General features: G+C 42.1%; 1 protein-coding gene across 2 annotated transcripts; it reads right to left on the reverse strand.

The window, feature by feature from the left end:
* Nucleotides 1-2,237: 2,237 nt before the first annotated feature.
* CCNB2 (cyclin B2) lies at nt 2,238-26,741 on the reverse strand. Of its 2 annotated transcripts, none has more exons than XM_081510006.1 (9): nt 26,611-26,741; nt 24,595-24,723; nt 24,376-24,489; nt 13,973-14,143; nt 13,532-13,690; nt 11,649-11,885; nt 11,225-11,365; nt 3,974-4,084; nt 2,238-2,512 (listed from the first exon to the last, which is right to left on the reverse strand). In XM_081510006.1, exons 1-9 carry the CDS (start codon nt 26,632-26,634, stop codon nt 2,402-2,404), a joined length of 1,197 nt encoding a protein of 398 aa, XP_081366132.1. In that variant the 5' UTR covers nt 26,635-26,741; the 3' UTR covers nt 2,238-2,401. The 2 variants fall into 2 exon arrangements, with proteins under 2 accessions (XP_081366132.1, XP_081366133.1); XM_081510007.1 differs by having other exon boundaries at nt 2,238-2,525.

Here is a 26,741-nt window from a genome sequence, read left to right on the forward strand (position 1 = left end):
ATGGATGAGAGGATGTGGTACATATATACAATGGAATACTACTCAGCCAAAAAAAAAAAGAACAAAATAATGCCATTTATAACAACATGGGTGCAACAAGAGATTATCATGCTAAAAGAAGTCAGTCAGGAAGAGGACAGATACCATATGATACCACTCAAACGTGGAATCTAAATATGACACAGATAAACCTATCTATGAAACAGGAACAGACTCATGTACGTAGAGGACAGACTTGTGGTTGCTAAGGGGGAGATGTTTGGGGAAGGGATGGACTGAGAGGGTGGGATTGGCAGATATAAGCTATTATATATGGAATGGATAGAGGAACAACAAGGTCCTACTGTATAACACAGAGCTGTCAGTATCCTATGATAAACCATAACTGAAAAGAATATTAAAAAAGAATGAGTATATCAATATATGTATAACTGAATCACCTTGCTGTACAGAAATTAATACAACATTGTAAAATAAAAAAAAAAATTTAAAGAGCTATGTACAATATGTCTTTGAATGCCCAGAGTCCATCGCTTTATAAGACCATCAACCTTCTTAAACTAACAGCCACTAACATCTAGCACCTCCAAATACTTGCTTGACATACTTGAGTACAACACTGTGAGGCAGATACCTTTTTTTTTGGCCACACCGTGGCAAAACATGGGATCTTAACTTCTCCGATCAGGGATCAAACCCACACTCCCTGCATTGGACCACCAGGGAGGCCCCGAGGTAGATGTTCGTATCCCCGTTTTACAGACACAGAAACGAGCACAGAGGTCACACAGCTGCTCAGTACACTTTTACCAAAGCAGCCCAGCTTTAAGGTCTGTGCTCTTCAAATACTGGGGTTCCATCATCTCATTTTCTAATTTCAGTGTTTTTATGATATTATGATTCCTACTTTTACAGCTTATTTCACATTTATAACACTTCAGTTTTAGGTGCCTGGTTGGCACATGAATATCTTAAAAGGTTTTTGGGTTTTTTTTTATGACATCCTGGAAGTATGAATTTCCTGAGTCAGGGTATTTTATTATTTAACTAAGCAAAATATGTAATAAAGAAGTTCTAAAATGCCTTTAGAATATACCTATAAAAACCCTTCCCTTCTTGATGAGAAGTTGGAACTCAAGCGTCCCTTGGAAATAACTGCTTTTCAGAGCCAGGAAATCTCCCTCTCATGGTCTCACTTCGTCACCATTCACGCTGGTGACTCAGTGGGTCTAAGGCTGCCATGGGAACAAGCGTCACTAACTCAACAGGAGATATTTATAAAACTTTACACTAAGACACAACACATAAAGACACCCAGTTCCTCTCCAGGCTCGAAACTTACAGGCTGACTAGTCAGGCAGCCGGGCCTACCCAGGGAGGGGGTGAGGCCTCCGTGGAGTCAGAGCCCTCCCGGGACGGGGCCGTCGCACGGCATGGCTGAGCGCAGGGCCGGGTGCCTGTGGACCTCAGTGCTGCAGGAGGCAGCTTTTAACACATTCTATGTTGAGGAAACCGCATTAAACGAGCTTACTGCAAAGCTTCTAAGCCTTTATGAATCTTACATGAGTTTGCAATGTTTCCCAAATGATCTAACTCCTGTCCCTCAGAAAACCAATTACCATCTTGTTGAACTAGTAGTTTAGGAAGCCATTGCTGTAAGAGACTTTTTTTCTTTTTCAGGTTAGTGGTTGGAGACTGAAAATGTACTCTCTTTTAGAAAACAGTATTAAATGTAATCATATGCCCACCAAAGGGAAAAAAAAGTAAACCATATTGTAGTTAGAACAAACGAAAAAGCATCCTAAGTTTCACCTTTAACAGGATGTCACAGGCCTGCTTCCTTTTTCCAGCTGTGGCCCCTTGGCACTGCTATTCCTGGTCTCAACCGGTGCCTTCGAGTGAAACACATTAAGAGGGTTACTTCTGGAAGCCATCACCCTAGTGGGCCAGGTGCTCCTGTACAGGAATTAGAGGATAGATAAGTATGGTCTTGAACGAGAATGTCATGGTTATTCTCCCATTTTAAATTTTCTATGATGAACCAATCCTCTTATAGTCACAAAGTTTAGGAATAGGTGAGTATTCACTGAAGCAAAGTTCTAGTTTTCTCTGAGAAAATGGTTTAAATCTTCCCCACGTCTACATATTACAATCATAACAGCTCAAAAAGAAATTAGACATAGCAAAGCTTCTATTGACTTCTTCAGTGTAGAATACCCAAACACAAACACACAGGATACCTTAAGAAAATCAATAGCTTTATTTTTCCTCAATATACATTTAAGAAAACCGGTCTAAGAGGTTTCATGAGATAGACCAGAGGACTATATACAAACTCAGGAATTCCAGATCAGCAAGACAAAGTGCACGGACGACACACTCTTCCCCAGGGCCCTGGAGCCTAGGACCGTCCCAGCAGAGGCGACGCAAGCTCCTGGATGGCTTTTGAGTTCAACTGAGGGATCGTGCTGATCTTCAGGAGTTTGCTGCTTGCATACTTATTCTTGACGGCCTGCAGAAGTCATCTGCAATTAAGCACACGTCAGGAGCCCCCCACGATGCCCCCAACCTTATACCTTATTCCTAGTCTAATTTACAAGTATCAAAGGGCCAGATCCACAATCTCCAAAGAGTATGATGATGCCAAACCACTAAAGTTCACAAGTGCTCTAGGCAGGGGTCCCCAACCTCTGGGATCTAATGCCTGATGATCTGAGGTGGAGCTGATGTAAAAATAATAGAAATAAAGTGCACAATGAATGTAATCGTGTTTGAGTCATCTCGAAACTATGCCCCCCATCCCATCCATGGAAAAATTGTCTTCTACGAAACTGGTCCCTAGTGCTGAAAAGGTTGGTGACCACTGCCCTAGGGCAATTTCCTGCCATGCCTAGCAATGGATAAAATACAGCTGGTAGCACAGATGATGGGGAACAAACGATTTCAAGGTCCAGAGAGCAGGCTTTCTCTCACGAGGGGTGGAGGTAGGAGCTGTTTATCATACCTAGTGCCATTGGGACATAACTGATTCACCAACACCAGAGCAATAACTAGCCATAAAGGTGAGCGGTAACTGGTGCTCAGGTCCCAGAGGACACTCTCAGGACCAAAAACACACTGCTTCCCTGGTGTGCTAAGTCACGCTGAAGCTACAGGGGAGGACGCACACCAGACCCTGAGGACGCTCGGTATAGACGGCTTGCTCTCGTCACCAGAGCCTGGGTGAGCCCTGATATTTGGCATCACACAGGCACAGGATAGCACCCTGTCTGGTTTCTCCTCTCAGGTGGGCTACAAAGAGACAGACGCCAGCCCCCAGGACACTTCCTGAATGGGCTGCTTGCCTCGCCTCCTTCACCAGGCTTGCTGTTCAGGTGTAGTGTAGTGTTAGTTGCTCAGCTGTGTCCAACTCTTCACGACCCTATGGACTGTAGTCCACTAGGCTCCTCTGTCCATGGGATTTTCTAGGCAAGAATAGAGGATCTTCCCCACCCAGGGGTTGAACCCACGTCACTTATGTCTCCCACATAGGCAGGTGGCTTCTTTACCACTAGTGCCACCTGGGAAGTCCCTCTCAGTCACTGTCCTAAAAGATGCTGGACAAAGGCCCTGGGTGATGTCACCTGAATACCTGAGCCTTCCACAGGGCACTCAAGCTGGGCCCTCACATGCCGGCCAGCATTCCCTGCTGGTAGTGTGCCCTCCCCAGAAAGTTGGGTGGAGCGTGGGTAATAACCTCAACAGCTGCCTAGGGCTGGACACAGGGAGCCTGTCTACCTTGCTGTAATGGCCATCAGCTCTCGGGGTTTATCAGTAAGCTCCAGCCCCTGGTCTACTAGAGAAACATAACATGTGTAAAACACTCACACATATGCCAAAGTATCTACATGAAGATGCAAACACATACGCACCCGTCCTCTCATACCTTGAACCCGTAACCTAGGGTCTGACCAGTTGTGGGAAGAGTACTCACGGTGAACTTGGTCATGTTCTCGTTGACACGCACGACGTTTTTGGCCATGTGCCGCATGACCTCCAGCACCTCGCTCTCTGTGTAGCCGGTGTAATACTGCTGCTTTAAGTTCTGGAACACAACGCAAAGCAGCCATGAGATGAAACCCCCTCTCCCTTAGGAGAGCACATCTTACATATGCTGACATTAGTGATGTAAAAGCTATAAAAATATCCTTCCCTGCTGGAAATTCTGCTCAGCCTCAACCACTATCACGGTGTCAGCAAAGCTGCCAATAAACACAGGATGACTCTGGCTCTGAGCTGGACTAAGTTAAGACACTACAAAACTCCCAGCTCAATCAAATGGCGAAGGTCCCAAATAATTACATTTTAAAGAAGGTTGCACAGGTAAGTAGTTTAGTTCAACTAACAAAGCTTTCAGGCTTGCCTCTGTCACCACACTGAAAGGGGAAGAAAAGAGGGACACAGTATAAACAAGCCCAAAAAGGGTTGACAGTAAGGGCATACCTCAGTCCCCTCTTAATAGCCCAGCTTGGCAGTGTCCAGTAGGGAGTTGAGAGCCCAGATATCCATACTGGCAGTCAGGGAAAGAGGTTCAGGATTAAGCAATAAACTGTGGGAATTCCCTGGTGGTTCAATGGTTAAGAGTCCACCTGCTACAAAAATATACAATGGAGAAAAGATAATCTCTTTAACAAGTGGTGCTGGGAAAACTGGTCAACCACCTGTGAAAGAATGAAACTAGAACACTTTCTAAACACCATACACAAAAATAAACTCAAAATGAATTAAAGACCTAAATGTAAGACCAGAAACTATAAAACTCTTAGAGGAAAACATAGGCTGAACACTCTCTGACATAAATCACAGCAAGACCCATCTACCAGAGTAATGGGAATAAAAACAAAAATAAACAAATGGGACCGAATTAAACTTAAAAGCTTTTGCACAATGAAGGAAACTATAGTCAAGGTGAAAAGGTAGCCTTCAGAATGGGAGAAAATAATAGCAAACAAAACAACTGACAAAGAATTATCTCCAAAATACACAAGTAGCTCATGCCGCTCAATACCAGAAAAATAAATGATCCAATCAAAAAGTGGGCCAAAGAACTAAATAGATATTTCTCTAAAGAAGACATACAGATGACTAACAAGCATATGAAAAGATGTTCAAATTACTCATTATCAGAGAAATTCAAATCAAAACCGCAATGAGGTACCATCTCACGCCAGTCAGAATGGCCGTCATCAAAAAATCTACAAACAATTAATTTGGAGAGGGTGTGTAGAAAAAGGAATCCTCTTACACTGCTGGTAGGAATGCAAACTGGTACAGCCACTATAGAGAATAGTCTGGAGATTCTTTAAAAAACTGGAAATAGAATTGCCATACAACCCAGCAATCCCACTGCTAGGCATACACACCAAGGAAACCAGAATTGAAAGAGACACATGCACCCCAATGTTCATTGCAGCACTGTTTACAATAGCTAGGATATGGAAGCAACCTAGATGTCCATTGGCAGACGAATGGATAAGGAAGTTGTGGTACATATACATGATGGAATATTACTTGGCTATAAGAAAGAACACATTTGAGTCAATTCTAATGAGATGGATGAAACTGGAGCCTATTATACAGAGTGAAGTAAGTCAGAAAGAGAAACACCAATACAGTATATTAATATATATATATGGAATTTAGAAAGATGGTAATGATGACCCTACATGCAAGACAACAAAAGAGACACAGATGTAAAGAACAGACTTTTGGACTATGTGGGAAAAGGTGAGGGTGGGATGGTTTGAGAGAATAGCATTGAAACATTTAGATTATCATATGTAAAATAGATGACCAATGCAAGTTCAATGCATGAAGCAGGGCACTCAAAGCCGGTGTTCTGGGACAACCCAGAGAGATGGGGTGGGGCGGGAGGTGAGAGGGGGGTTCAGGATGGGGGACGCACATATACCTGTGGCTGATTTATGTTGATGTAAGGCAAAACCCACAATATTGTAAAGTAATTAGCCTCCAATTAAAATTAATTAATTTTTTTAAAAAAGAGAATCTACCTGCTAGCACTATTTACAATAGCTAGGACATGGATGCAACCTAGATGTCCACCAACAGATGACTGGATAAAGAAGTTGTGGTACCTATGTACAATGGAAAATTACTCAGGCATAAAAAGGAAAAAGGAAAGCATTTGAGTCAGTGCTAATGAGGTGGATGAACCTAGAGCCTATCATAGTGAGTGAAGTAAGTCAAAAAGAGAAAAACAAGATATCGTATATTAACACATGCATATGGAATCTAGACAGATGGCAGTGATGGAGATACAGACATAGAGAACAGACCTATGGACACAGGGGGAGGGGGAAGGAAAAGGTGGGACAAATGCAGAGAGAGTAGCATGGAAACATATCCACTGCCATATGTAAAATAGAGAGCCAGTAGGAATTTGCTTTATGACCCAAGGAACTCAAACCAGGTCTCTGTGACAACCTAGAGGGGTGTGATGGGGTGGGAGGTGGGAGGGAGGTTCAAGAAGAAGCAGAAATATGTATACCTATGGCTGATTCATGTTGATGTATGGCAGAAACCAAGACAATACTGTAAAGCAATTATCCTTCAATTAAAAAAAAAAAGGGAATTCACCTGCTAATGCAGGGAACACAGGTTCAATCCCTGGTCCAGGAAGATTTCACATGCCATGGGGCAACTAAGCCCATGCATTATGACAAGAAAAACCACTGCAGTAAGAAGCCCATGCAGTGACTGGAGAGTAGCCCTACTTGCTGCAACTAGAGAAAACCCATGCTCAACAATGAAGACCTAGCACAGCCAAAAATAAATAAATAATTTTTTTTTTTAAAAGAAATAAACCAGGTCATAAGTAGCAATCTAAGCTATGAAACCTAGAAGAATTATGACTTCCCAGGACTCTCCTGGGGCTTCCCAGGTGGCACCAGTGGTAAAGAACACACCCGCCACTGCAGGAGACACAAGAGATGCAAGTTTGATCTCTGGGTCGGGAAGATCCCCTGGAGGGGGGGCATGGCAACCCACGGCAGTATTCTTGCCTGGAGGATCCCATGGACAGAGGAGACTGGCGGCCTACAGCCCATCGGGTTGCAAAAGAGTCAGACACGACTGAAGCAACTTGAGCACACAACACACAGGGCTCTCTCATTGGGCCCTCATAGTTAAGAACTGGAAAACCCACAGCACTCAGAAGCACGTACACCCAGCCTCCCAGGCAACAAAATTTAAGCAAAAAAGACAATTGTTGACTGATAGTAAGACTTATTTTGCATGAAGATATGTAACCTGATGATTTCAGTTTGTGATAAAATTCTAAAAGTTAAACACACTACTTTCATATGCACAATATAATTGGGAAAATAAGCCACAATATAACCTTAATCCTAAAATAGTTTAAAGGAAAAAAGAAGTAAGCAAGAGTGAATCTGATGTAACACACAGCTACTGGCCTTTTGGTATCAACTGCCAGTAAATAGGGAGGCCTACAGTTGATAGGTTTAGAGCCAAGGAAACAGCTCTAATTGACTAAAATGAGCCATTGGTACCAAGACCATGTGCCCTACATGGACCAGCGACCTTTTTTTCTCCAATTTTGTGTGTGTGTGTGTGTGTTTATTTTTAATTGAAGGAAAATTGCTTTACAATGTTGTGTTGGTTTCTGCTATACAACAGCGTTAATAAACCATTGTTGCTGTTGTTCAGTCGCTCAGTCACGTCCGACTCTGCAACCCCATGGACTGCAGCACGCCAGGCTTCCATGTTCTTCACCATCTCCTGGAGTTTGCTGAAACTCATGTCATATATGCCAGAAGGGCATATATATTAAACCTCCCTCCCACCTCCCCATCCTTGCCTATTTTTTATGTCAAAAAATCTCAAATCTACAGAAAAACTGAAAGAATAAAATAATGAATATCTGTATATTCTTTGCACAGATTCATCAGTTCTTAATATTTCACCACTTTCTCTCCTCTTCTCCTTCCCTGCCACTCACTCATAGCATCTGCAACTCATTTTCACATGGTTCAGCAAAAGTTGTATGTGATTTTTGAAGTCATCAAATGGCTGAACCATTTGAAAAATGAGTTGTAGGACTTCCCTGGTGGTTCAAGGGTTATGAATCTGCCTGCCAATACAAGGTTCGATCCCTGGTTCCAGGAAGATTCCACATGCTGTGGGGCAAATAAGCCCGTGTGCCACAACTATTGAGCCTGCGGTCTAGAGCCCACAAGTTGAAACTACTGAAATATGTGCACCCTAGAACTGCAATGAGAAGCCTGCACACCACAACTATAGCGTATCCCCCACTCACCACAACTAGAGAAAGCCTGCATGCAGCAACAAGACCCAGCACAGCCAAAAATGAATAAAAATAAATTACAGAAAAGGAAGTGAGTTGCAGACACCATGACACATCACTTCTAAATGTTTCACAAGTATCTCCTAAAAAGTATTGATATTTTCCTCCCTAGCCACAATAACTGTATCACATAAGAAACATCAACAGTTCCATAATATTATCTATTATACAGTCAATATTCAAATCTCTCCAATTGCTGTAAAAATATCTTTTACAGATTTTTTTTTTTAAATATATATCCAGGGTCCAATCAAGGTACACACAGTCCATTTGGTTGTTGTTGTCTTTGGTGTTTAATTTCAAACTCCCATTCTCTTGGCTTTAAATGACACTGACTTTTTTGAAGGATCCAGGCCAGTTGGTTTGAGAATGTCCCACATTCTGGATTTGTCTGTTTCCTGATGGCTAGATTCATATCCAACATTTTGGACATGAATTCTATATAGGGGAAAATGCATACTTCCTACTGCATGAGAAGGGGGTCAAGTCAGGTCGTCAAAGATACAGGTTTTCTTCAGAATCACTATGCAACTGAGGGGTGATATTTGGGGAACAATGTGAATCTTGTTTTCCAAAATTATTTTACCTAATCCTTATAAGAATCAGTTGATGATCCTTGCTGGAATCAGTTATCACTGGGGGTTTAAAAATTGTGGGTTTCTATCTCTACCATTATTTCTAATTAGCTAGCTTTCTACTGAATTTTTTTTTTAACTCCCTCCCTCCCTTCCTCATCTTCCTTCCTTCCTTTTTCATCGTTATGGACTCACGCATTTTTTAATGCATTATAATCTATTGAATCATAATTCTTTTTAACGCTCAACTGTAGTCAGAAGGAACCCTTCCAAGCCAGTTTCTATGTCTTCTTTTGATGTAACCCCATTGATGTTTGAGAATTTGCTTGCTACCTGTTATAAACTGCTCTAGGCTCACCGGGTACTGCCCCTGCCATAGTCCTGAAATCAGATATTTCTCAAAGGAGCCCTAGTTCCTAGTGAGTCATGCCTTGAGTATCCAAGATGTGAGCACTAGGTATCTTCATTGCTACTGGGTTATCACTCTTTCTGGTCCTTTCATTATGAATGTATTGATATTTCTAAAACAGAATTAATATTATAGGGTTTTCCTTTTGTTTTTAATTGTTAACAATATTTTATCTTCTTACAATGAGAGTTTTCATCCTTAATAATATGAATGTTTATTTGCTTTGAGTGTTAGTCACTCAGTCATGTCAAAATCTATGCAATCCCATGGATGGTCTCCTCTGTCGAGTTCTCCAGGCAAGAATACTGGAGTGGGTTGCCATTCCCTTCTCCAGGGGATCTTACCGACCCAGAGATTGAACCTGGGTCTCCGCATTGCAGGCAGACTCTTTACTGTCTGAGCCACCAAGGAACTCTACTCTTATTTGCTTTATCCTACAACAAAAATAGTTTCAGAATTATAACAGACTACTATTAACCTCCTATTAACAGATTAGTAAACCTCCCAAGTAAGCTTTAAATATGTGACCTTTTTTGATCCTTTGTTTTGTTGATCTTCACATCCCACTATAGATGCACAGTCAGAATGCTGTGTTCAAAAGTTACTAGAATTAATTCTTCCCTCTGTTACCACTCTGAATATATAGTAAGATTTTTTTTGCTTAATTCCAGTTCAGGATTTGCATAGAATGTCAATATTGTTCAAAAGTCAAAAAAGTTACATTACACTGTATACTAGCTAATAAAAAATTACAACCAGGAGTCCTGCTTCCCCACCCTCAACCTTCTACTCTGATACCCACACCCAGAGGTATCCATCGTCATTCATTTCCATTTTTATGTTTTTTGAAAAATGAGCAAATACATTGCACACATACATATCCCCTCTCTCTTATTTCTATTCTTTCTTATGTAAAATGTAAACTCTATCTACTGTGTAGAGGAACAGGTCCACCTTGGTGCCCTGGCACTCTTGCACGTATCCATCACGGGCCACGCAGACAAAGGTTGGAACCACATGGATCTGTCTTGGCTTTGTGATCCTCCTGGTACATGAGAGGATGGCAGGCATGGGAAGGGCTGCCCCAAGCCATCTCGCATTCATTCCCTCTTGCTTCTGGACGGAAGGCTATAATGAGACCCCATCTTATCGCCTCCTGGGTTCGGCTAATGTGTTTGCTCTGCTGTTTGTGGACTCTAGAACTGCTTACTAGGAACCTCCCTGGTGGTCCAGTGGCTAAGACTCTGTGCTCCCAATGCAGGGTATTCCTCATCAGGGAACTAGATCCCACATGCTGCAACTAAGACCTGGTGTAGCCAAATAAATGTGTTTTTTTTTTTTAATATAAATAAATAAAACTATTTAGTGGCAGTCAAGAGTGGGCTTGTCCACAAAAGCGCTCCTCTGACTCTCACTGCAGGCAACAGCCCCTTCTGTTTCACTGCTATCCTTTTTGGCGTCTGAAACAAGAACCCAGGGAGCAGCTCACATCTTTGACTACTTGAATGAACCTGAAAGTGGCTCAATTCATCTTTACCCCTCTAAACCAGGTCAGGCCTTGGCCCTACTTGTCTTATATGCTTGACAACTTTCTTGTTTCACTCAACAAAATAACCCAGAAATCTTATTGTATCAGCTCTTAGTGGCCTTCCTCACTCTTGACGACGCTGTAACACAATATGTGTAATATACCATGGCATAATACCCAGTCTCCACCTGCATCATTCCAGCGGCTCTTTTAAGCCTATGGGCTTTTAACAGCTGTTTCAAGGATAGCGCTGTGAAAATGCTAATACATTTCATATCCAGAGGCCCTAAAATATAGCTAATACATTTCTTCTTAAACTCAATACTCACCCATTTTCCTTGGCCTAGAACCTTCTGGGACAGGCAGGAAGCAGCTGCCGCCACCTTGGAAGGGTGATAGTGTACCATGTCATAGTCAACGAGAGTCAGCTCCATCAAGTATTTGGCTAGAGTGTGCTGTTCAACATCGACCTAGGAGAAAACAGCCGGAGATGGTTAGAAGCATGTCTGTTTTTACTTGCCTGCAAAATTCTGGGTGAAGACCTAGGAACTCAAAGCCACTGAACTTTCTTTTCCTTCCCAGGTACTGCTCTGTTTCACAGCATGTTACAAACACCGAACATAAAGTCTTTTAAGAACTGACAAGTGTTAAGACTTATCTAAGAAATGCTTCCTATCATAAGCTTTCCTTTCACTGGATCATTTCTGGGATGAGACGACAGACAGCAAAATAGAGTCTCCTAGAGGCACTTACTTCCCCAGCTTTCGATGCCCGCCTTAAGAAATGTAGAGGCAATGGTCGACCCAGCTCAAATTTCAGTTCCTTCAAAATCAGAGTTTCCATTTCTCGAATTTGAGAACTAGTATAAGCATTGTCGGTGATGTAAACAAAGTCTTCGATGTTTGGCGAAAACATTTCCTCATACTTGGAAGCCAAGAGCAGTGCCGTAATGCCAACCAGCTGAAGCTTCTTACGAGAGACTGGCTGAGCCTAAACAAGAAAATGTGTCAGAGTCTTAACCAAGGAGAATGGGGGCTCTGGGTGGAGGAAAGTGAGAGAAAACCAAATCCTGGAGAAGCCCACATCGGCCCCGCTCATACCTCTCTTAAGGCCCAGGAAACTCAGCACTGACCGCAGGCACCATCACAGCCCGCGGCAGCTGCCTGTCATGGAGTGCTCGCGGTGCACCAGGCACAGGGCTGAGATTCAGTCATCTCATCGAATCCTCACAAAACACCTGGGCAGTACATACTTTTTCCCTCACAATTAGATGGCCTGAGAAGGGATGCAGACACCAGCCCAAGATCGGTCAATTGCTGACAGGGAAGAATTAGCCTGATGACCAAGCTCCCAGGCAGTGCTCCGCTCGCATCGTCCTGGCTTGAGTGTCTGGGGAAGCCCCGATGTGGCGCTCAGCACGGTCTGAGTCACGATGAGGCCAACCCAAAAAGCAGGAGCTTAACAGGTGAAGAGGGCCAAGGAAGGGGTGCCTCAAGTGTTCCTTTAATCCTCACCAAAAGTACACTCATTATTCAGCCTGAAGACCCTTCCAGAGATGCTTCAGTGTCAGAGGAAATCTAAATCTAGACTGTAAGTGCTTTTCTTGACTTTTTTTTTTAAACTAGGAATTTGCGTGTTTTGCTTTAACTCGCAGTATTGAAAATCTGCCAAAAATATGATAATGCTTTCTATACCATTGAGGATTTTTGGACAATGAAAACCAATGGCTCTATGGTTGCTTAGCATTTTGCAGACTCTCAGGGTCATCATTATCAACACAGTTATTACTGTATTGTTTGGGCACCATTGTACTTGACCTACACCTATATTATAAATGTTGACTTCAAATAAATAAAACGTTGGGACTGCCCTGGTGGTCCAATGGCTAAGACTCCAAACTCTCAATGCTGACGGCCTGGGTTCAATCCTTGGTTGGGGAACTAGACCCCACATGCTGCAACTAAAGATCCCACATGCTGCAACTAAGACCTGGTGCAGCCAAATAAATTAATTAAAAATAAATCAATAAATCCTTATCTGCAGGACTACCTGTTGGTAGATAACACACTAGAGGTTAAGGTCTGGCATTTCTTCTCAGTCAGTGTTCTTGCATTACTGGTTGATATTTTGATGATTACTTCTGCCTCTCAGCTTCATTTCTTACCTTCCTCTTTGCTTTAGACCTCACACTCTGGGTATACTCCCCACACATACCTCCAACCCTTTTAAGAAAACTGTCTCCTCCCTCTTCTACAGTGATTCAATGCTACAACTGGCTGGAAACCATTAAGTTCTCTAGCCAAATCTTCATTTTTCAGATAAAAGAGCTTAACACCAAAGAGTACTGAAGTATGGAAATTGTGCAACTGGGCCTGGAGAACCAGCCTCCAAAGGCACCACGGGCTTCAGATGGACTTTCAGACCATCTGCTGGTTTATCTCCTTCGTTGAAGGATTGTGGTGAGACAGCATCTCCTCTGGGTACTTTTCTGCAGGCTGACCTAACAGCAGTGGGCAGCATTCCTGGAAGCGTGACCTGCTTGAACTACTGCCTTTCCTAGCACTTGAAGGTCTTTGGCGTCTCATAAACTGGCCTGTGGTCTTTTCTTCCGCGCAGAGTCCCCAGAGCATGCTCACCTGTAAATATCGGTCCATGATGGCAACACACATGTACAGCGTTTCCTGCAGCAGCCTGAACTTGGAGTGTACCTGCACCAGCCAGTCCACCAGGATGGCGCGCATGCGGCCGTTTATGTCTCTGCCGTCCAGGAAACGTGGGCTGACGGACTGCAGCGCCTGTGGGTGGGATTGAAAACAAAAGCTGACTTCGGTGAACGACAAGGTCCTGCTGTAAAGCACAGGGAGCTATAGTCAATATCCTGTGATAAACCATAATGGAAAAGAATACAAGAAAGAACATATATGTATATATAACTGAGTCATTTTGCTGTACAGCAGTAAGTAACACATTGTAATTCAAATAATTTTTTTTAAGTTAAAAAAGCGAACTTCATTTCCTTCCCAGCTGTGTGGTAGATTCCACACTGCTGTTCAACCAAACCACAAAGGACCCCTCACCTCAAGCTGCCTTAGATACTGGTAGATATCCTTCACATAGTCGCTGCAGAGCTGAGGGTTCTCCCAGTCCTCAGTATCAATATCCTCAATTTTGCAGAGCAAGGCATCAGAAAAAGCTTGGCAGAGGTTCTCTTCCTTCATGGAGATGTCCTGAGGTGTGGAAGAAGGACCCTGCATCCACAAGGGAAAGCGCATATATCACTACATCAGGAGTAGACTTGATCACAAATGCAGGGTCAACTGGTTTAAAAGCATCATATGCATTTTTATAAATAATAAAGCCCCAACAAATACATTTCAGAGTAAGAGGTGAATAATTCAAGTAGATGAAGTGTTTGGAGATAAACACTTCTGTTTAAAAATGGTCTCATCCTTCAATTAAAAATGTACTTTAGGCAAAAAAAAAAAAAAAGCTCTAATTTCACTCAAAATGAAAACCCAGGTCCTCACAGTGTAGGCCCATGTAGGGTCTATGGGCCCTACATGATCTGGCCCTTCCCTCTTCCCTTGCTAACCTATCTCTTTCTTTTCTCCCCACTGTTTGCTCCTCTCCAGCCTTCTGGTCAGGCCTCCCTCACAAGCAAGCTCCTTCTTCCTGGAAGGCTCACAGTCCCTGTATCCACATGGGTAATTCCCTCATGTTCTTCTTCAAGTTCCGCTTAAGTGTTATCTTTTCAATTAGATTTAGCCTATTAAAAAGTTACCATATGTCTCTATAGCGCCGCCCCCCAACACACACACGTTTCATCTCTCTAGTGTTTTACCCAACGAATCTATAACCTCCTAATATACCACAGAGGAGAGGCCAAGGTGCCCTCTGCTCCTGGGTGATGGAACGGCCCCAGGGTGGCCAATGGCAGCAGTGAGGTGGGGGTGTCCCCGACTCCTGCGCATCCTCCAGCATCAGTTCCAGCCTTTCCCAGAGCCCCTTCCTGGTGACTCCAGCAGGGCCTTTGCCTCGGCCCCCGGACAGCATGTTGACCAACATTCAATGGCCAGTGAAGGTTTACACACTCAACGAGGACCAGCAGGGGGACAACCAGGGCATTGGACATGTCATCCAGCTACATGAAGTAGCTGAAGGGCATGTCCTTGCTAGTCAGGGCCTGATAAAATGTGGTCCACTGGAAAAGGGAATGGCAAATGACTTACTATTCTTGCCTTGAGAACCCCAAGAACACTATGAAAAGGCAAAAAGATATGACAATGAAAGATGAGCCCTTTAGGTCGGTAAGTGTCCATTACGCTAATGGGGAAGAGCAGAGAAAATAGCTCCAAAAGAATGAAGAGGCTGAGCCAAAGACAAACAATGCCCAGTTGTGGATGTGTCTTGTGGTGAAAGTAAAGTCCGATGCTGTAAAAAAACATTACAAAGGAACCTGGAATGTTCAGTCCATGAATCGAGGTAAATTGGATGTGGTCAAAGAGAAGATGGCAAAAGCGAATATCGACATTTTAGGAATCAGTGAACTAAAATGGACGGGAATGGAGGAATTTAATTCAGATGACCATTATATCTACTACTGTGGAGAAGAATCCCTTAGAAGAAATGGAGTAGCCCTCATAGTCAACAAAAGAGTCCAAAATGCAGTACTTGGGTGCAATCTCAAAAACAACAGAATGATCTCGGTTAATTTTCAAGACAAACCATTCAATATCACAATAATCCAAGTCTATGCCCCAACCACTAATGCCGAAGCTGAACTATTTTCTGAAGACCTACAAGACCTCCTAGAACTAACACCAAAAAAGATGTCTTTTATCATAGGGGACTGGAATGCAAAAGTAGAAAGTCAAGAGATACCTGGAGTAACAGTCAAGTTTGGCCCTGGAGTACAAAATGAAGCAGGGCAAAGGCTAACAGTTTTGCCAAGAGAACGCACTGATCATAGCAAACACCCTCTTCCAACAACACAAGAGACCAACTCTACACAAGGACATCACCTGATGTTCAATACTAAAATCAGATTGATTATATTCTTTGCAGCCGAAGATGGAGAAGGTCTATACAGTCAGCAAAAACAAGACTCCAAGCTGACTGTGACTCAGATCATCAGCTCCTTATTGCAAAATTCAGGCTCAATTTGAAGAAAGTAGGGAAAACTACTAGGTCATTCAGGTATGACCTAAATCAAATCCCTTATGATTATACAGTGGAGGTGATGAATAGATTCAAGAGACTAAATCTGACAGAGAGAGTGCCTAAAGAACTATGGATGGAAATTCATACCATTGTATAGGAGTGGTGATTAAAACCATCCCCAAGAAAAAGAAATGGCAAGAAGGCAAAGTGGTTGCCTCAGGAGGTCTTACAAATAGCTGAGAAAAGAAGCAAAGCGAAAGGCAAAGGAGAAAGGAAAGATATACACATCTGAATGCAGAGTTCCAAAGAATAGCAAGGAGAGATAAGAAAGCCTTCCTCAGCAATCAATGCAAAGAAATAGAGGAAAACAATAGAATGGGAAAGACTAGAGATCTCTTCAAGAAAATTAGAGATACCAAAGGAACATTTCATGCAAAGATGGATACTATAAAGGACAGAAATGGTATAGACCTAACAGAAGCAGAAGATATTAAGAAGAGGTAGCAAGAATACACAGAAGAACTGTATGGAAAAGGTCTTAATGATCCAGATAACCACAATGGTGTGATCACTCACCTAGAGCCAGACATCCTGGAATGGGAAGTCAAGTGGGCCCTAGGAAGCATCACTATGAACAAAGCTAGTGGAGGTGATGAAATTCTAGCTGAACTATTTCTAGTCCTAAGAGATGATGCTGTGAAAATGCTGTACTCAATATGCTAGCAAATTTGGAAAACTCAGCAGTGGCCACAGGACTGGAAATGGTCAGTTTTCATTCCAATCCCAAAGAAGAGCAATGCCAAAGAATGTTCAAACTATTGCACAATTGCACTTATTTCACATGCTAGCAAGGTAATGCTCAAAATCTTTCATGCTCGGCTTCAACAATAAGTGAATTGAGAACTTCCAGATGTTCAAGCTGAATTTAGAAAAGAGAAGAACCAGAGACCAAACTGCCAACATCTGTTGGATCACAAGAAAAAACAAGGGAATTCCAAAAATATATCTACTTCTGCTTCACTAACTAAACTAAAGCCTTTGACTGTGTAGATCACAACAAACTGTGGAAAATTCTTCAAGAGATGGGAACGCCAGACCACATTACTTGCTTCCTCAGAAACCTGTATGCAGGTCAAGAAGCAAGTTGGAACTGGGCATGGAACAATGGACTGGTTCAAATTGGGAAAGGAGTACATCAAGGCTGTATATTGTCACCCTGCTTATTTAACTTATATGCAGAGGAAACTATACAAAATGCCAGGCTGGATGAAGCACAAGCTGGAATCAAGATTGTGGGGAGAAGTATCAACAACCTCAGATATGCAGATGATACCACACTAATGGCATAAAGTGAAGAAGAACTAAAGAGCCTTTTTCTTTTTTTAAGAGACTTTTGATGATGGTGAAAGAGGAGAGTGAAAAAGTTGGCTTAAAACACAACATTCAAAAAACTAAGATTATGCCATCTAGTCCCATCACTTCATGGCAAATAGAGATAGAAAAAAGTGGAAACAGTGACAGATTTTATTTTCTTGGGCTCCAAAATCATTGCAGACAGTGACTGCAGCCAGAAAATTAAAAGATACTTGCTCCTTGTAAGAACAGCTATGACAAACCTAGACAGTGTATTAAAAAGCAGAAACATCACTTTGCCAACAAAGGTCCGTACAGTCAAAGCTATGGTTTTTCCAACAGTCATGTACATATGTGACAGCTGGACCACAAAGAAGGTTGAGAGCCGAAGAATTAATGCTTTCAAACTGTGGTGCTGGAGAAGACTCTTGAGAGTCCCTTGGACAACAAGGTGATCAAACCAGTCAATCCTAAAGGAAATCAACCCTGAATATTCATTGGAAGGATTGATGCTGAAGCTCCAATACTTTGGCCACCTGATACGAACAGCCAACTCATTGGAAAAGACCCTGATGCTGGGAAAGATTGAGGGCAAGAGAAGGGGGCAACAGAGGATGAGATGATTGGATGGTATTACAGGCTCAATGGACATGAGTTTCAGCAAAGTCAGGGAGATGTGAAGGACAGAGAAGCCTGGTGTGCTGCAGTTCATGGGATCAAAAGAGTCAGACACCACTTAGCGATTGAACAACAATATATCACAGACTTTATTTATATATGATGCATATTATTTTCTACTTCTACCAGAATGCAAGCTCTATAACCTTACATTTATTCAAACTGATTTTGTCCACTAAGATATCTCAAATACCTATATTATCCCTGACACAGTTTTGTTGGCAAGGTTGCTCAGTCATTCTGCTTTTTTGCCACCCACTGGACTATACCACCAGCCTCCTCTGTCCATGGTATTTCCCAGGCAAGAATACTGAACTGGGTTTCCATTTCTTTCTCCAGAGGATCTTCCTGACCCAGGGATTGAACCCACATGTCTTGTGTCTCCTGGTAGGTGGATTTTTTTTTTTACCACTGCTAGACCTGAGAAGGCTCCCTGACATATAGTAGGTGTTCAGTAAATATTTATTGAGTGAAAGAAACTTAGACACCTAGGTTCAGAGGCTCCTAGAGCTGATAGTTCACTTTGGCAGTGCCCTCTTGAGCAAGCGTAATGTTTTCTTCTGATCAACTAATTTATTCTAAATTGAGAAACTGTTTGACAACGTAAAAGCAGGAAAGCACATTCCAGCCTATGAATAAAACAGGAGGAAGTAAAGACTGAGCAAGTAGGCACCCAGTATTTTATTTTCTTATCCTGACTGGGTGATTATAAAAAAAAAAAAAAATCACACAAATTAAAATTGTATGGAGTTAAAACAAGCATTTAGTTTGAAGCATAAATAAACCATTACTTTTTTTTTTTTTTTCAAGAATAAGAGGTACTTCTCAAAGTATAGCCTATGACTGCTAGGCTGTAAGAATATATATTAACGTAATAAAATATAGAAAGAAAGAGAAGGCAGGATAATAAATTCAACTTACATAAAAGCTCAACAATTACAGTTTATAGTCTTAGAGAAGAAGAAAACAGTAACAACCACAGGATATGTAGCAATTCAAATCATGCCCTTCCCTCTCAAACAAAAGGTCTTGAATTGAGGAAGGGCCAGGTGAGCAAGAGGTATACAGGTATACCTCACTTACTCAAGAATTTAAGAACTACTAGAAGGAATAAGAAAAGCTACCTGAAGTCCTAGGGAGAAACCGAGTAATGTCTTCAGAGATCGTAGAACTCATCGAGTAGGCAAAGGTACACAAGTACAAAGTCCCAGGGGAAGCCAAAAAATAAAGGCAAGTCTGGGGACTGAGCCTTGCTTTGAGAATGGAGGGGTTAGTGTATGAGGTGACAGAAACGGACTCGAAAGGTGAGCAAGAACCTGGCTAAGGAGTTTAGATTTTATCCAAAGGGAAGTGAATCCCTTGAAGGCACTGAGCAAGAGTGACTAGAATCAGATGTGCATTTTAATAAGTATGTGCAGCTTCAGTTTAAGGTTTCCTTTTTAGGGATAATCATCACTACTCTCCCCAGGAGGGGCAATCAGTACCAGGAAGCCTGCTTTAAGAAGACAGAAGTATACTACAAAGCTACGGGCATCAAGACAGTATGGTATTGGTACAAAAACAGAAATACAGACCAGTGGAACAGGACAGAAAGTGCAGAGATAAACCCACGCACCTACGGGCACCTTATTGTTGACAAAGGAGCCATACAATGAAGAAAAGATAACCATACAATGGCTATCTTGAAGATAGCCCCTTCAACACACGGTGCTGGGAAAACTGGACAGACACATGTAAAAGAATGAAATTAGAATACTTCCTAACACCGTACACAAAGATAAACACAAAATAGATTAAAGACCTAAATGTAAGATCAGAAAATGTAAAAAGCTTCGAGGAAGACATAGGTAGTATACTCTGACATGAATCACCAGCAAGATCCTCTCTGACCCACTTCCTAGAGTAATGGAAATAAAAATATACAAATGGGACCTAATTTAACTTACAAGCTTTTGCACTGCAAAGGAAATAAACAAGATGAAAATATAACCCTCAGAATGAGAAAAAAATAATTGCAAACAAAGCAACTGACAAAGAGTTAATCTCCAAAATATACAAGCAGCTCCTGCAGCTCTGTATCAGAAAAAAAAAAACAAAAAAAAACCACAATCAGAAAACAGGCGGAAGACCTTCTTTGGAGACATTTCTCCAAAGAAGACATACAGATGACCAACAAACACATGAAAAGATGCTCTCAACATCACTCATTATTAGAGAACTACAAATCAAAACCACAATGAGGCACCATTTCACACCAGAATGGCCATCATCAAAAAATCTACAAACAATAAATACTGGAGAGGATGTGGAGAAAATGGATCCCTCTTGCACTGTTGGTGGGAATGTAAATTGATACAGGCACTATGGAGAATAGTATGGAAATGCCTTTAAAAACTAGAAATAAGACTACTGTGTGACCCAGCAATCCCACTACTCGGCATATACCCTGAGGAAACCAAAATTCAAAACGACATGTATACCCCAATGTTCACTGCAGCTCTATTAATACAATAAACAGGACATGAAAACAACCTAGATGTCCATTGACAGAAGAATGGATAAATGAGCTGTGGTACATATATACAATGGAATATACTCAACCATAAAAGGAATGAATTTGAGTCAGTTGAACTGAGGTGGACAAACCTAGAGTCTGTTATACAGAGTGAAATAAGGCAGAAAGAGAAAAACAAACATTGCCTATTAATGCATAAATATGGGATCTATAATAATGGTACTAATGAACTTATCTGCAGAGCAGGAACAGAGACACAGATGTACAGAACAGACTTGTGGACACAGCAGAACAGAGAGGATAGGACAAATTGGGAGAGTAGCACTGAAATATATACATTACCATGTGTAAAAAAGATAGCTACTGGGAAGTTGCTGTATGACACAGGGAGCCCAACCCTGCACTCTGTAACAACCTATAGGGGTGGGATGGAGTGGAAGGTGGGAGGGAAGTGCAGGAGGGAGGGGATATATGTATATTTATGGCTGATTCACCTGTTGTACAACAGAAACCAACAACACATTATAAAGCAATTATCATCCAGTTAAAAACAAATAAAAATAAATTTTGAAGAAGACAACAGAGGTATGTGCTTCAGATGCCTTAGCAGCTTGAATATTCACCTGTGTCTACTCAGAAGCACACCCAAGTTTAGTCATATCCAAAAGCCACCAGAATAAGACTAGGATAATTGCTCTGTGCCTTAATTTAGAATTTCTTGAAAGCATTCCTTTTGGACTCCAACATAATTGAATTATTATAAAATCCTTTCTAAGATCTCGCTTGCCTATGGAGATAATAACCTAAGTTCTGTGAGCCAACTGTGCACTGGCCAAACTGTCTGGTGTCTGCTGCATGCAGAGAAAACATGCATCAACTGTCCAACACAGAAGTGGTCCTAGAGCAAAAGCCTCACAGTAGATTGCTGAATGAGTTCTGTGAGTTGTCAAAGAAAACTGAAAAGTAGGCTCAGAAACAATAAAGTTGTGAGACTGTGCTGAACTTGAGAAGTGGTTCTTTGGTAAAGGATGTGTGGAGTGTGAAAAAAGGCTACCGGAGTTCTCACAGCACCAACACTTAATGAGTCAGAGTTCTCCCAGCACCAACATTTAATGAGTTGGGTCTCTTAAGAAAGCAGATTAATATGCATATGCAGGGCTTCCCTGATGGTCCAGTGGTTAAGAATCTGCCTGCCAATGCAGAGGATGTGGGTCAGTTCCTGGTTGGCGAACTAAGATCCCACATGCCAGGGGGGATCTAAGCCTGCTTGCCACAACTAGAGAGTCTGTGCGCAGCAACAAAAGATCCCACAAGCCACGACTAAGACCCAGTGCAGCCAAATAAATAAATAAAATGTAAATATGCAATACATATATATATAGGTATTTACACAAGTTTTGGTGAAACAGAGGTTTTTTTTAACATTATTCTTTACTTTCCGCTGCGCTAGGACTTTGCTGGGCGGGCTTTTCTCTTGCCGCAGGGAGTTAGGGCTACTCTCGTGCTTGGTGCTCAGGCTTCTCACTGCGGTGGCTCCTCTTGCTGCTGGTGCACAGGCTTAGTTGCTCCACATCACGTGGGATCCTCCTGGCCCAGGCATCGAACTCCCACACCCTGCACTGGCAGGAGGATTCTTCACCACTGAGCCACCAGAGAAGCCCCAGGGTTCTTTTATTTACTAGATCTATAATAGATAATGTTAACTCAGTGCAATAAGGAAGGACTCCAAGAAAAGCTGTCGATTCCAGTCAGAGAGTTCATGATTTGCAGCACTGACTGTGTATACACGCATACACAAGCATACTCAGGTGTAGAAAGACAAAGTCAGTTACTGAGAATACCTTTAGGGAATGCAGTGGAATGGAATTTTGAGGGTGGGGAGAAGAGTAAAAATGAACTGATCCTTTATTCTATGCACTCTACTATGTCTGTATTGTCTTGCTTGCTTATGCCTGTTTCTTGTATTATTAAAAATAAAAGACACTTATTTTAATATGAATAGTCGTGCTCATTTCCTTTTATATATAGTTTTTGTTTTAGGGAAAGTTAGACCATAAAAGATTCTTATCCTTGAATAATGACTATCACTACATTTAGTGTTTCAAGCAAATTTGTAAATCTAAAATCATGTCAGAATTTCTAGCTGCCACTCCCAGAGTATGTCTCCTAAGCTTGCATCTGCCTCTGCTACAAGGTATTACAGCACACGCCTTCACTTTGATGTTCCGGGTTTGATTGGGAGGCTCCTGGAACAGGAAGCTGATTCACTTACCTTGTTTTCCCAGTGCCCAGCAAATAAGAGACTAGTAAAAAGCCTGTTTCGTTCCTTCAAACTACTCATGAGTCAGCAAAAAGCCTCATGAGTCAGCAAAAACACAGTTTTCTCCCAAAATTTCAGGATTAACTACTCTAGTGCTTAAGGGTCTCACTCCTCCACTCCACACAGCATACCCTAAGGATTCCTTCTGAATACAGGATGATGTCCCTGAAAGGAGTTCTGGGACATCCCAGCACGTTGAGGTTGTTTCTTAGCACCCACATAGACGGGCACTTAGGAGACATCTAGGCTTATTCAAGACACCGATCAGCCCTTGCTTAGGAAACTGCAGTGCCTTCTAACATGTCCCTTCCATGGTCACCCTACACTGCTTTCATCACTTCTCTCCTCCTCCAAACTTTCCATACATTCTCCTCTGCCTAATGGGATATAATCCAAATTCCAAGGTCTTCAAATCCAACTGCAATCTTCTGTCCAACTTTTTGCCTGCCTCCTCACACAAACCTTCTGACCCAGCTTAGCCTTGCTGACTCTTTGCCCTGAAGGACATAACTTATAGGCCTATTCCCTCTTTGGTGCCTTGATTCCTATTGCTGCTTTGTTTCCACCTTTCCTATCAGCTTTTCTCTATCCTTAAAAATCCCACTTACTCCAGCAAGTTTGCCTTGACCACTCCATCCGCCATGATTCTCTCCCCCCTTTAGATGGGACTCTGCATTCAGTCATCCATTGCCTGTGGGTACCAAGAATCGTGTCCTCGGATTACATATTTAATTTTCAGGTACAAATGCCCCTTCTAGATAAGTCTCCTCAAGGCAAGATGTCTTAACACAGCCTTAACACAACTGGATGTGTATAGTAAGTACTCAACATATTTCTCCAATGTGTCCAATGTTTTACTGAAAAATTTCAAGCAAACAATTATATAAATATCTTAGCTAGAAAGAGTAGTTACTGTATTATCAGCACTTACAACAGTGCTTGCTTCACTCTAATTATATCACTTTGTGTGATCTATGAATAAGAGCATGCATGAACTAGAAGATGGTGGAAGATGAACAGGCCAGTGGGTCCACTAGCATTCTAGCTTTAATTGAACTAACCAGTCATGGAGACTACAATCTCTCAACACCATTACATAACCTGGCATTACTTTGCTCTTCCATGAGTGAAGGTCTCAGAATTGTAAGCTTCCACCACCTTCATAGGCAAGTTCATTCTTATAGTGAATTATTTTTAATAAAATCTATCAAATTTTCCTCTGAGATCACAAAATTTATTTAGGTATTAAGGTATTTAACTTTGTTACTCAAGGTCATAACATTATGTTAAGGTACCATTACTACAAAGATGTTCATTTTCTGTACTGTTGTCTTAAAGCAGAGCTCCTGCTATCAATGTTCTTCAAAAGCGGCATTAACGATAAAGATGCCCTTATACCCTAGCCCCAAACTGGTTACTCTGTTAAGTATGCTTGTAAATTCAGAACTTCCTACCTTTGGAGCCAACACATCCATCTGCACTGGTTTCACAGAGGCAGTAGGTTTCGGGTGCTTGCTGACATTTGTTGTTTTGGTGGGTGGAACAGGTACTTTAGTGTTCTGGGCTTTCTGAAACGAAAAAGAAATGTGAAGAGGGCAAGACAGTCTGTGTTGCCACTCAGTGCTCTACAGGGTCAGCCTAGTGTGCACAGGTGCAGCCCTCACAGTTGTTACCTTAGCTACTTGCATGGCTCGGGTTGTAACCCGATTTCCAATTTCTTCTAAAACTGCCCGCCTGATAGTCACATGACTTTTAGGTTTAGAATTAACTCCAGTGTCATTATTCTCTAAATCGGTGGACACCTAAAAAAAAAAAACAAGGAAAAAAATTACTGAAAGTTGAGATAATTTACAATACTTTGCTGGTGTCAGATCCTCAAGTTCAGAATTGATTTGGCAATGGTGAATCTACTGAGGTCTATCGGCGAGAGGGAAAAGGTAAATTTTAGGAAGTCTAAAAATGCTACTTTCAATTTATAACATCACTCTAAATTAGGCAAATACACTCATTCACTTTTTTTTTAATCCCACTAAGAGCTTCACAGATAAGTGGCTATTTCCTATATGGACCCTGTATATGAATGGCATCTATTTAAAAAACTTCCTGGACAGAGATGAGTAACAAGTGCAATTAAGATGCAATATTAAAAAGCTGTTTAAAAGCCAGATGTTTAAAACCTAAACTAGGTTTTGATTCTACAAATAAGAAGTGCTCAGATTGGCAACATCTTTAAAGACACAGCCTTAGCTGTGAGGGTGCCATAGCATGTAAGCTCTCTTTTATTAGGGATATTTAGAAAGAAAAGTTTTCATGGGTAAAATAGTTTTATCTCAAATTCAGAGAAAGTGTGAATTGTATGAAATAAAATTGTTAGCTGACCTTTAAACATGCGTTAGACAAAATGCACTTAGAAACAAAAACTTGTTAGTAAAAACAAGAAAAGTTTTACATAGAAAAGTTTATTTTATTATATGTGATAAACATTTCAGGAGAAAAAAAACAGCATGTACTATTCTTGATAATCAGGGGTCCTAATCTTAACACATTTCCCAACAGAGGGTTTGAATGGACCTACCAGAATAGATAGATGAGCAGGGGAAAACGCAAGCCTTACCTGAATAGAAGGGAATTTGATTATGAAAGCACTTTATGGGGTAGCTTAGACAAAAATTACTTATCAATTTGACTCAGATTCACAAAAGGGTTACAGTTAAATACAGAATGTATTCAACTTATTAGGATCCTCAAAAGTCACACTGTTCAAATCACTGCCAATTTTAAAAAGTGTTTGAAATTTCCTGTGGGTTGAAGCGTGGTAATCTAGGTCAGTCCACCTGGAAGGGGAAATCAGCAGCTTTTAACAAGCCTACAGCCAGGAGGATGGAGCTCAGGTGTGTCAGGGCCCTCTGCTTTTCATCAAGGAAAAAAGCAGATCCATGTACGAATCAAACCCACAGAAAAAATCCAAAATACCATTAACACTTTGTTTTTTGCGAAGATGAAATAAATGAATTTGGACCTTCTCTCAGTCTGCCATATGGCTCCAAATAATATCTCTATTACACTTGAGTAAATTACTTTTTTAAAGGGACAACCCCATACATGGGCGAACTTAGCCTTGTAAGACTTCGTGTGCAGAAATAAACAGGAAACTCATACAAAGTGAAATGTGCAAACATTTGAAAAACAGCCATAGCTGTTGCTTGATTAAACATTTGGAATACTTTTCAACCTGCGGAATTTCTTCATCCTTCTCCCCTTTCCCACCGCTGATTCCTTAGCTGGCAAGGACTGAAAGAGGAAGAAAACCCCAAGAAGCTGTATTTAGATAACTCTCTAACAACAAAGAGCTCTAGGGGACCGCTTGCCCAGTCCTAGGCCCAGCGCTCCAGGGACTCACTTGACAAGTGCCAGGCCCGAGGCGCTTTCCTACACTCCCCTCGCTCCGCGGAAGGGACGGCCAGGCCAGGAGCCAGGACCCGGAGAGCGGAAGCAAGGCGGGGAGAAGTCAGCCGGCGGGGATAGGCCTCAGGGCCGGCCCTGCCCCAGGGCCAAGGCCGCTCGCAGGAAGAGGAAAGCGGCGCAGGTTGGGACGAAGTTCGAAGCCGAGGAGAAAGAGAAGCGAAAGGCGGCGGAGCAGGGAGCGTGGCCGGGCCCAGGCCCGTGCGGAGGGTCGCCGGCCCACTCACCGTCGGGCGTCGGAGCAGCGCCATGAGGAAACGGACAGGCAAGAGTGGCAGCCCCGCCCAGGGAAGGGCGCGGACTGGACACGGAGAGCACTAGCTTCCGCCGCGCCGTTAGGACTGCTCTTCGGACCCGC

Source organism: Giraffa tippelskirchi, chromosome 7 (assembly GCF_054371585.1).
Source record: "Giraffa tippelskirchi isolate mGirTip1 chromosome 7, T2T-mGirTip1v1.2.pri, whole genome shotgun sequence".
Classification (NCBI taxonomy): domain Eukaryota; kingdom Metazoa; phylum Chordata; class Mammalia; order Artiodactyla; family Giraffidae; genus Giraffa; species Giraffa tippelskirchi.

Bases quoted from the DNA above. Each gene is read 5' to 3' on its own strand.
- CCNB2 (XM_081510006.1), bottom strand. From the start codon at position 26,634: ATGGCGCTGCTCCGACGCCCGACG. The intron at 4,085-11,224 runs GTGAGTATTGAG...GTTGTGTTCCAG, and splicing joins TTCTAGGCCAAGGAAAATGG to AACTTAAAGCAGCAGTATTA. The intron at 2,513-3,973 runs GTGAGTACTCTT...TGACTTCTGCAG, and splicing joins AGAACATGACCAAGTTCACC to GCCGTCAAGAATAAGTATGC.